Source organism: Zea mays, chromosome 8 (assembly GCF_902167145.1).
Source record: "Zea mays cultivar B73 chromosome 8, Zm-B73-REFERENCE-NAM-5.0, whole genome shotgun sequence".
In the NCBI taxonomy this organism is placed as follows: Eukaryota; Viridiplantae; Streptophyta; class Magnoliopsida; order Poales; family Poaceae; genus Zea; species Zea mays.
Window position 1 is genome coordinate 175,482,800 of NC_050103.1, and position 10,842 is coordinate 175,493,641.

At 44.4% G+C, this 10,842-nt stretch overlaps 1 protein-coding gene, 1 long non-coding RNA gene and 1 other non-coding gene across 6 annotated transcripts; 1 reads left to right on the forward strand and 2 right to left on the reverse strand.

Moving 5' to 3' along the window:
- Positions 1-2,661: 2,661 nt before the first annotated feature.
- LOC103636514 (uncharacterized) lies at positions 2,662-10,629 on the reverse strand. The gene is made up of 3 exons (XR_558051.2): positions 10,420-10,629; positions 4,071-4,203; positions 2,662-2,976 (listed from the first exon to the last, which is right to left on the reverse strand). It is a non-coding gene; the product is annotated as an uncharacterized lncRNA (long non-coding RNA).
- LOC541984 (Ubiquitin carrier protein) lies at positions 3,357-7,298 on the forward strand. Of its 4 annotated transcripts, none has more exons than XM_020542324.3 (7): positions 3,357-3,689; positions 3,799-3,901; positions 4,401-4,498; positions 4,589-4,689; positions 5,087-5,164; positions 6,736-6,778; positions 6,858-7,298. In XM_020542324.3, the coding sequence occupies exons 1-6, from the start codon at positions 3,638-3,640 to the stop codon at positions 6,751-6,753; spliced, it is 450 nt and encodes a 149-aa protein (XP_020397913.1). In that variant the 5' UTR covers positions 3,357-3,637; the 3' UTR covers positions 6,754-6,778; positions 6,858-7,298. The 4 variants fall into 4 exon arrangements, 3 of the variants coding, with proteins under 3 accessions (XP_020397913.1, XP_008655417.1, NP_001358547.1); XM_008657195.4 differs by having other exon boundaries at positions 6,760-6,778; XR_004851813.1 differs by lacking the exon at positions 6,736-6,778 and having other exon boundaries at positions 5,087-5,910.
- On the reverse strand, positions 8,791-8,863 carry TRNAR-CCG (transfer RNA arginine (anticodon CCG)). Its single transcript has one exon. It is a non-coding gene; the product is annotated as a tRNA-Arg (tRNA).
- Positions 10,630-10,842: the final 213 nt, after the last annotated feature.

A 10,842-nucleotide genomic window follows, 5' to 3' on the forward strand; every position in this document is an offset into this window, starting at 1 on the left:
GCGAGTACGGTTAAGAGAGAAAGAGGAAAGGACAGTCGAGAAACGATCACGTTGCATGATTATAAATTAGCCACTAGCTTAATGGAAGGAAATTTAATGTAGACACTATGTTTAGCGTAAAGTAAAGTCATGTTTCATGTCTAATTATTATAAGCAGGTGGAGATAAATAAAAGGATGGTCGCGCGGCGAGACGCGCGACAAAGCTCTCTAAAACAAATTAAAAAGTTAACGACTCGTCGCGCGACCGAGCACGCAACGAGACACTTCGCCTTAGTTACGAGGAGACGTTAAGCGTCGCGCGACGAAGCGCACGACGGCATACGTCGACTAAACTGAGTCCAAAGTGGAACGTCGCGTGAATACACACGCGGCGTTACACCTTAAACAACCTGAAACAAAAATGGATCGTCGCGCGACGAAGCGCACGACGCAGCACAAGATAGAATCTGAATTTAGACAAATCTGTCGCGCGGCGAAGCGCGCGACGCAACACGCTAATTAACGAATAATCACCGCGAGCGCGGGCGAGCGAAGATACGGTCGGGCGAGGCCGGGACGGGGGAACGGACGGTCGAGCTGGGGCCAGGGCGGTTGAACCGGCCGGGGGCGGCCGAGCCGGGGGCGGGGGGGGGGGGGCGCGGGCGAGCGGGGCTCGCCGCGCCGCGGGAGGGCGCCGAGCCACCATGGCCGGCCGGGCCGAGGGGCGGGGCGGGCGAGCGCCACGCGCAGGGGCCGGGGCAGGGGCGGGCGCCGCCGCGAGGGGAGGCCGGGCGGGGGGGGGGGGGGGGCGAGCGCCGCCGCGGGGGCCGGGGCGGGGCCGAGCGGGCGGGCCGAGGGCGGGCGCCGAGCGCCGCCGTGGGGAGGGCCGAGCGGGGGGCGAGCGCCGCCGCGAGGGGGCGGGCGGGCGAGCGCCGCCGGGGAGGGCAGCCGGGCGGGGCCGAGCGCCGCGCGGGGAGGGGCGGGCAGGGGCCGCGCCGCCGCGCCGAGGAGGCCGGGCGGGGGCCGCGCCGCCGGGGTAGGGGCGGGGACGGGGTCGCGCGCGGGCAAGGGGAGAGGGAGGGCGCGCGGGGGGGGGGGGGGGGGGGAGAAGAGGAGGGAGAGAGAGAGAGGAGAAGGGGAGGGGAGGGGAGCTCACCTCGGGGTCCAAAATCCGGTCATCGCCGTCTCCAAATCCTAGGGCACCACGGGGAGAGAGAGGTGGAAGAAGGAGAGGAGAGGTTGTTGCGCGGGAGATCCAAATGAGAGAGAGAGAGAGGAGGGGGGGCGCATGGGGGGGTTTTGGGCGCCAGGGGCGCGCAGGCCGGGGCGGGCCGGCTGGGCTAGGCCGGGCCACTTCGCGGATCGAAAACCCACGACGAGCGCGGACCACTAAATGGAATTAAATCGCGAACCGAAATCCGGAACGGAACGAGACGAACACTCAACATCAGACAAAGAAATGTGCTTCGGCATGATGCAACACCCATGACACTTAGGTTTTGGTTTATACATGACACGGACTCCTGCCGCTATACTGGTTTGAAATTGGGGAGAAGGAGCAAACGGGGAAAGAGAAAAGAGAGTAACACCCAAATTTGGTGAGAGAAAAGAAGAAAAAATTCTACCCCAAATTCAGGGCGTTACAATTCCCATATACTTTTTGTCACAAAATAGTATTCGTTTTAATGTGTTAATAAATTCATATAATATTATATATATATATATATATTTTTAGATTTATTGTCATCTATTTAAATATGGATATAAAAATAGAGAGGTAAAGCGAATAATATAGGAGGGAGTATTTCATATCTCGTACATGATTTGAATGCATGATCTCACACATAAGTTTAAATTTATGATCTATATTCACGAGACAGTAAAGATACATAATCGATTCCAAACCTCTCCGTGCAACAGACATGCTATGGCAGTCAGCATTCTTGCCTTCGGGTTACCTAATTTTTTCGGACAAAATTCGGATAGTGAAAATCAGGATCCGAAATTACCTGTCCAAAATTTTTTTACTCGAAATTTCGGACACCCGAAAATTCGGGTTCAGGTAATCCCAAATTACCCGATCGTGTAACTATACAACAAAAAAGATATATATCTCTGATAGATAAGGTCATGTTCTGATTAATTAATTTATTATAATACGAGAAGAATATACATGATTAAGTGCTATTCTTGCTATGTCAACCGGTTGTGATTGGGCTCGGACAAGCGGATGCATGGCTGCTGCTCACGCCTAATCCGTGGTCATTTCTGGGCGGTGAGTGTAGCAAGCACAAGTACACGTGCCTGCAAACGGAGACGGGGATTATTCCCTGCCGTTCAAAGTCACGCAACATGTAATAAAATAATATAATTTTTTAAAATAAATTAGAGTAACGTTACTGTTAGTCACTTGTTCCCCATTACTATACATATTTAAAACAAGCCAATACAATATTAAAAAAATAATCAATCTTCATACTCAAACAGTTATCCCTCCTTCGAAGACGAAGGTTAGTTTTTGATCGAATAGATCACATAACAACATATAATTGATTGCAGAGGAAATGAAAAGAGGTTAAACACATTGACTTAGACATTTTAATATTTCATTTCTCCTTAATTGTATATTAAATTTACAACTCGATCCAACAAAATGAATTAGAGCGAAGGTGCAGCAGGAGAAGATTACACGGATCTGTTATCCAGCCTTTCAAAAGGTACTTTATACATGACACTGTTCATTTATTTATAGTAGATCATACATTCGTATGAAATTACAAGTATACCCGTAAGATCTGTACATGTGATTTACAAAACACTGCGAGGGCAATATTGACTTCTACCTATAATATTTTGGACACGAAATTGTGAACATCTTATCCCGTCACTACTCACCTTGGTTTCTATATGCTGTTGCGACGGAGCTTAATATCTTTATCTTTGTCCTCGTCCTATTTCGAAGGTATTCAATACGAAGTTCATGGCTTCCTACAACACTTAAAAACATACCAATATTTTTTTAGGACATTCGAACGAGGAAGACCCTCAACAATTATATATAATAAAATAGTATATTTTTTAAACAATCTGCAACTAGTGCTTTTACCCACAAGTCTCACACATATTATAAAATTAGCATAAATTTATATTAACTTATTCCACATAGTATATTTATATTATATATTTGAGATATTTTGGGTAGTTCAGGTATCAGGTAGCATTACCTAAACATGCTACCTAAACTATCTAAATTAAATTCGGATTTTTACTATTGCTATCTAAAATTGTGATCGGATATTTCGGATTCGAACAATTGGGAGTTTAAATAATTCGGTTTCAAGGTTTTGGTATTGGTTATTTTGCCCAGATAGGCTATCCAGTCGGTAGCAGTCAGCAGAGCAGAGAACGCAGGCAGAGGCAGAGCGGCAGCCCGCAGAGCAGGCACCATACCAGTCAACCACCGCTTCGTTCTCCTCCCACACCGCTCGCCTTCGCCTTCCCATCTTCTATCATCCCCGAGCTCCAGTTCTCCACACCTCACGTCTATAAATAATAAATAAGGCGCCCGCGGTGCCCATCAATTCGTGTCACCGCGTCCCGAGAGCGCAAATCATTCCGCGCGACGCAAAAACCCTAGCCCAGCCACCGACCCCTCTCATGGCAACCACCACCACCCAGGCGAGCCTCCTCCTCCAGAAGCAGCTAAGAGGTGCGGCCCGCCGGAGTTCCCTTGCATCTGTTTCCGCTCGATTTTTTCCCTCCTTGCGGATTGTTTGGCTGATTGACCTGGTTGGTTTGCGGTATGGTGGTTGGCGCAGATCTCGCGAAGCACCCGGTGGATGGGTTCTCTGCTGGGCTGGTCGACGACAGCAATGTCTTCGAGTGGCAGGTCACCATCATCGGACCGCCTGACACCCTATAGTGAGTCAGATCCTCTCCATTTCAAGCGTGCTTCCATGCCTTGTCAAGATGAATTGCTTGTTTGTTGTGTCGGTGCCACGAGCAATGGACTACGATGGTGTTTGTGTGGAGAACTGGAGATCTCGTCTGTGTGTTACTGTGGACCGGAATCAGGGATTGAAAATCTTACTATATGTGCAGTATTGATTTCTGGTGGAGGCTGGTGCGGGGCGGAATTTTCTTGGCTTGTTGTAGTGGCTACCGTAGTACATAACTTGGGCACTTGGCGACATGTCCGGTGCCCAGCTCCATCACATATCAATCTGAAATTAAACATGTGTCTGAGTTCTGAATGGAAAAATTCAGCTAACAGCTAACACTACGCACTACTAACAGACCTCAAGCATAATACTGTTGATTTGATGTCCTTGTATTTATCTTGAAGCATTGCATTCATGCAGTCATGTAAATAGTACTTTATTTATCTTCTGACCAACACACTAATAACCAAACTTTGCAGTGATGGAGGGTACTTCAATGCAATAATGAGCTTCCCACAAAATTACCCAAACAGCCCGCCATCAGTCAGATTTACCTCTGAAATGTGGCATCCAAATGGTCAGCTTTTTATTAGTGAAAATTGTATTTATTTACTTCATCTGCAGTTCTGTTTTCTGACATCATGCATAATATTTGAGGAAACGCCAGTCTATCCTGATGGGCGGGTTTGTATCTCTATTCTTCATCCACCTGGTGAAGATCCAAACGGTTATGAGCTCGCAAGTGAGCGATGGACACCTGTGCACACAGTATGGCTTCGTATACTATGTTTACATACCTTTTTCCCCATTTTTATCTTCTGTTCTCCACTGTGAAGCCATTATTATATTACCAAATTTACTGGGATACATCATCCAAACAACATTCAGAAGTTCACTGGTAGATCTGTAATGATGAATGTGGTTAATTGCTAGTGAATTGTATTGAAATATTGTCGAATGCTTCCCCACAACTAAGCAATTAGGAATCCTGAGCAACTTAAGGGTAGAACAGTGAATTCTTATTCCTTGGATTCATCATCAGGTCTTGAAGAGTTTGTTATAGTTGCCTAGCTTCCACTAGGTACATAGAGAATGATCTGTCTTGAATGAACACTGCTGTATGATATCACTAGTTGTTAAGCTGATGATTGTTATGCATTTGCAGGTAGAAAGCATAGTTCTGAGCATTATATCAATGCTCTCTAGTCCAAATGATGAGTCTCCAGCAAACATTGAGGCAGCTGTAAGTTCACCTACCAATTTATTTTATACTGATTTTGTTTACTGGACCTCTACTTATGGGCTGCTACAATATCAAATACTTCATGTCTGTGTCATGTTGTATCTGCTACCAATTCGTAATTGTAAAATGATAACAACATCATCTGTGTTACAACTAGATAGCATGCTAGTATTAAAGAAGAAATCAGTGCCGAGATGTCTTAAACAAAGTACCTTAGTGCCATTATTGGTAGGGATGAAAACGGTTTCGGAGTTTTTCCGAATTCCGGAAACCGTTTACGATTTTTTTCCGATCGGGTTCGCCGGTAACGGTTTTTCTCGGAAACGGAATCGGTATTTGGAGTTTTATATCGGTATCGAAATCGATACATCGTTTTACTAACGTTTTCTTCGGTTACCGATTTTGATCGGAATTTACCGAAATTTCATATCGGAATTTACTAGAAATGAAATGGACCCATAAACAATATACAACCCAATAGGTCATTGGTGCCCTAGCGGCCTAGCCCACTCGGCCTGTCGGTTACTCCAAGTTGGACTCTCACAGCCGCTGTGCGTCGTCGTCTGTCAGCCTCCTAGGCTCCCAGCCGCCGCACGCCAGCTCTTGCGACGTCGCGAGAGCGAGCTCGCGTGACGCGCCACGACGCCAGCAGCTGCCCGCTGGCCGCCGAGCCCTGCCTCCACCTCGCCGTCGTCCATCTCCGGGGCTCTCCCTCCACCTCACCGAGTCGTCGTCCTTCACAGCAGGTCTGAGTCGCTGTCGTCCCTCGCCCTCCCCTCCTGAACTCACTGTCTGACTCGTCCAACACTGGATCTTACTCGTCCACTCGCCATAACGGCTGCCTGCTTCCAGAGTGCTCGTGCTCATGCGTGTTTTATTTGCTCGCCAACTATTGTTCGCTTTGATACTGTCTGGCGTCTGCACATGTGTTACCATCCTATGCCTTGATACTGTCTGACGTCTGCACAGGAGGCACTAGCATCCTATATTTCAGCTCGTGAAGCCTCCGCATATATCTGTTAATAAAGGCTTAAAACTAATGCTAATCTGCCAATGGCTGAGCAAAGCTGATACTACTCCTGCATACTGCTGTATCAAAGGCGTCTTCTGGGTGGGGGGCAAGGTGTGCATACTGCTGCATACTCCTGCGTACTGCTGTATCACAGGCCATTAGTGTAGTAATCCTAATGATAGTTCGTGCTAGGTACTATATATCCTTATTTAAAAAACAGCTCTTAAATTCCTTGAAAAATCGGTTGCTCTTGTGCAAGGTACTATATGTTTTTAAATTTCGACCGTTACTGGAGTATTTTCCGTGCCAAACTTTCGTTTTCGATGTTTCCGAAATACCGATATCATTTCCGTTTCCGAAGTTACCGTTTTCGATTTCGTTTCCGGATAAAAAAACGTTTACTGAACGTTTTCATCCCTAATTATTGATGTGTGCTTGTTGTGCCCAAACAAATTTTGTTTTAATGTCCAGCATTAAAATTGAGTTCCGAGAGTTCTTAAACAACCTGTGTTACTCTCCTAAAATGTCATGAATTTACTATTTGTGTAATTCCATCCAGATATCCTTCTATTGTTAAAATCAGGAACAAGTGCCAGCCCTGAGTTGCGTGAGGACTTTCTGTCACTACAATATTGCAAAGTGTGCCTCTTCGTTTCTGAAAGCCAGTTATTTCTCATGCAGAAGGAATGGAGGGAACAGAGGGAGGATTTCAAGAAAAAGGTTAGGCGCATCGTGCGGAAATCACAGGAAATGTTCTGAAGGAAATGGGAGTCCTGGCGAAGTTAACCATGCCATCTCAGGCTGCAGGATTTTGCTGCCAACCTCAAAGTGCTCATCTGACACCAGCGTCTTGTGTATTTTCCATTTATCGTCTGTTCATTGGTGACAATTGCCTCCAGAAATGCATTGGGACGTGGTCGGCTTGAAGGTTCTGTTTGTGTCGTGTGGCTTGCGCTCTACTAATGTTTGGCAAACCTGAAGTGGTACCGGTTATCGTAAATTTGGTGGTGAACCTGGCATAAGCAGGCACCATTCATGTCATCTAGCCGTTTTGAAAACATATCAGGCCTTGTTCGTTTCTTATCAAAATCAATTGGTTGGAGGAAATTAAGGCTTTATTTAGATACTCTCATATTCAACTCAATCTTCTATGTGTATTGAGGTACATTAGGGTATAATTTAAACTAATTTATATTTCAATCTACCTTACTATATATGGATTCAGGTGAATACGAGAATATCCAAACAAACCTTAAGGGAGGTTTTGACTAGATGATTTATAGAATGTTTGGATTGAGGAATCAAACCATCCAAATTGAAGTGGTGCATCATGGGTTTATTTCTCAAATTTGGTGGAATGGTCTCATTCCTCATATTAGTACTAACTAACTATAAGGAATGAGGTGATGATGATCAACTCATATATTCCACAAACTAAACAAAAATAGTGAGGAGTGAGAAGATGATAGACTAGCTCATTCTTCAAACCAAACACCTCCTCATTAATCTGTCAACCCCTCCGACCTCCTTGGTTTTGGGATCAATCGAACAGTCTTTCAATGAAATCGCGCAATTGTTAGTGTGATGGGGCAGTTCCCGGTTCCATATTGTAACTTCTGCAAATTATCTACAGTGCCTTGAATGCATGGAATGTCGTAGTTTTTACCTTCCTTGTGGCTAAGCATGATTTGCAACAATGGGAAACGCAAATTTCACAGTTAACTGAATCATGTGACACGACTTTTTGTAAACCGAGTAACGGGCCAAATTATTGAACACAGATTTAGGCCCTATTTGGTTTGAGACTAAAGATTAGTTCTTCTATTTTAGTCTTATTTAGTTCCTTAAGTAACAAACGGTAGGACTAAAACAAGGACTAAACTGATTTAGTCCTTAGTCCCTTAAGATGTGGTTAAAATGGACTAAATCATATTAATTTCATATTTGCCCCTCATTTAGTTCAATTATACTAATAGCATGAGAATATTAAAGACCATTTTAGTCTTTTTATGAGTCATTTAGTATATTCTTATTAATTTTAGTCCCTAGAACCAAACATGTCAGGGACTAAACTTTAGTCTTCTAACTAAACTTTAGTCCCTAAACTAAAGAAACCAATCATGGCCTTATACTGAAGTACCAGCAAAGTATGAACGGCAAGACTCATCTAAACTTGCATATACATCGATCGAGCTGTGTCTACTGCAACGATTTGATGATGATGCTTCTGTTTCTATCCAATCACAAGTCACAAAACAGAACCACACTGCTGTTAACGAGTATCAACATTTGATGAAACGAACACCAAGTACACCAGTTACAAGCAGGCAGCATGTTACAATTGTCAAAAAGAATACAAGCTATGAACTAATAGTCTCTAATATCATGCAAGCCTGTATTTAGATACAACAGCAGGCCCATAAAACGTCAGCGCTGCAACGGTTCTGCACTCCGTGACAATTCTCACTGAAGGCAGCAAGCCTAACGGGAGTGGGACCACTTTTTCACAAGCAAAAGCAAGAGTGCAAGACTGGACAGATGATGCCAAAATGTCACTTTCAGCCCAGACCAAAAACAGAAACAATAATAAAAATAAAAACAAACAGATACGTATTGATCATAGTGGGATTTGAACCCACGACCTTTAGATTCGGAATCTAACGCGATATCCACTTCGCTATATGACCATGCGTATCTTTTGCACATTTACAAAATTTAAATGGCAAAGGTATCAGAATCCAGATGGTAGCAAGTAAACATTGCTAAGGACTAGTGTCATATAAAAGCTGAAACCTAATGTTTCGACATGCATTTACTGCAAATATAGTGCCGCGTATATCTCACAAGAAATGGAGAACAGATGGCATATATGAATTCACAGTTGGCCGAAAGGTTGAAGCTCTGGTGTGTGCTTTAGGGTGTGTTTGGTTTCTAGAGACTAATGTTTAGTCCCTTCATTTTATTCATTTTTAGTGTATAAATTGCTAAATATAGAAACTAAAATAAAGTTTTAGTTTCTATATTTAGTAATTTTGGAACTAAAATGGAATAAAATCTAGGGACTAAACATTAGTCCCTAGAAACCAAACACCCCCTTAGTATAGTAGATAAACATACTACCTCACCTCTATTTTTAGTACCGCTGGAGCCGCCGACAACCTCTCTCCCACTCGCCTTAAGGTACACGAGTAGGCGAGCAGGTTACTATCTCAAGTAGCTTACCTATCCCCATCCTAATATTCAAACTCCACTCTGCAAACAGCGCAATGTACAGTATAAAACAGTGTTTTAGGTGACATATGAGTGAACTGTTGGACACGGTCAGCGACGCCTTAACAACTATGGCGTCTGCACCCGCTTCAGTGAGAAAAGAGAAAATGAAGTGACATTGTGAGCCCTAGGATTTTGGGGAGATGCAGTTTCCCCTTTATTTGGAGTTTTTTTTTAGATTGTGGCACTGCCAACATCACATTTCGAATACATGGCATCACAACGCATCGATTGTGGATATAGGATTATAATCCCCAGCCATTCGAACATTTGGCATTGAGATGGAGAAAAGGTGATTAGCATGCCAATTAGCGATTTCGCGCATCGAGAGGAGACCACACTGCGCTGTCCTCTCTATGGCACGACACACTATCTCAATCTCCTCTTTGTCCGACAACAAAATCATTATTTGATATACTAATCATTTCTTCATCTCAATGACAATACTCTTGCTGCACCATACAGTGAATGCTAAAAGCAGTCATACCAATATGAGGTACAGCTTTGTTCCTCCCATGAGGGTGAGCCAATATGAGTTGCATCTTTGTTCCTCCCATGAGACTAAGCAAGCCAGCCACAAACAGGCAGCTCAGCATCCCGAATGTGACGTCCAGTTAGCATTCACAAACATCAGACGTCGAAGTCCCAAATCATTTAAAAAAAGGCCACAAATCCCAATAGCGAAGAGACAACTCACAACTATGCAAAGAACCACGGCCACTACAGGATCTAACGATGCCTCCTAATCTGACATTTGCGTGTCTACAGTCCGCGTCTAAGCCAGATCTGTGAAAGGACATCCTGTGATGGGTCGATGGATTCAACAAGCCAGGGAAGATCGAATGACGCCAAAGAGAACAGATCATTGCAGATGACATCCATTGATTGGTGTAGACGTCGGCGTAAGCCGCAGGGATGATAGGACGAGATCGAGATGGGGAGAAAAGAGAGACGAAGTCTGAATGGATCGTACCGGGTGACCTGAAAATCGGCGATGGGGAGATCAGCTACGGCGTGCTGCTTGAGTACATGGGCTCACCCTTCGTCGACTGCCGCCGGTGCGCTTGAACATCTATCGATCGCGGTTGGCTATCGCCGTTTGGGGCGAAGCGAGTCAAGCGAAGTTGGTGCCTGCTGCCTGGTGGAGTGGTCCTCGTGGGTTATTCCCCCCGGTAGTGTCGGGTGCGGTAAAGCCGGGATTGGTTTGTTTAACCTCTAAAATATATAATTCAGTTAAAATAAATTAAAAGTCAAACAAGCAACAAATTATTAAATAGGTTATATAATCTAGATATCTATATTAGGATATTCTATAAACAGCTTATTATGTGCTTAGGGTATCTTTATTTGAAATTATAATCTCTCCAAATTATATAATCTAACTAGTTTTGAATCA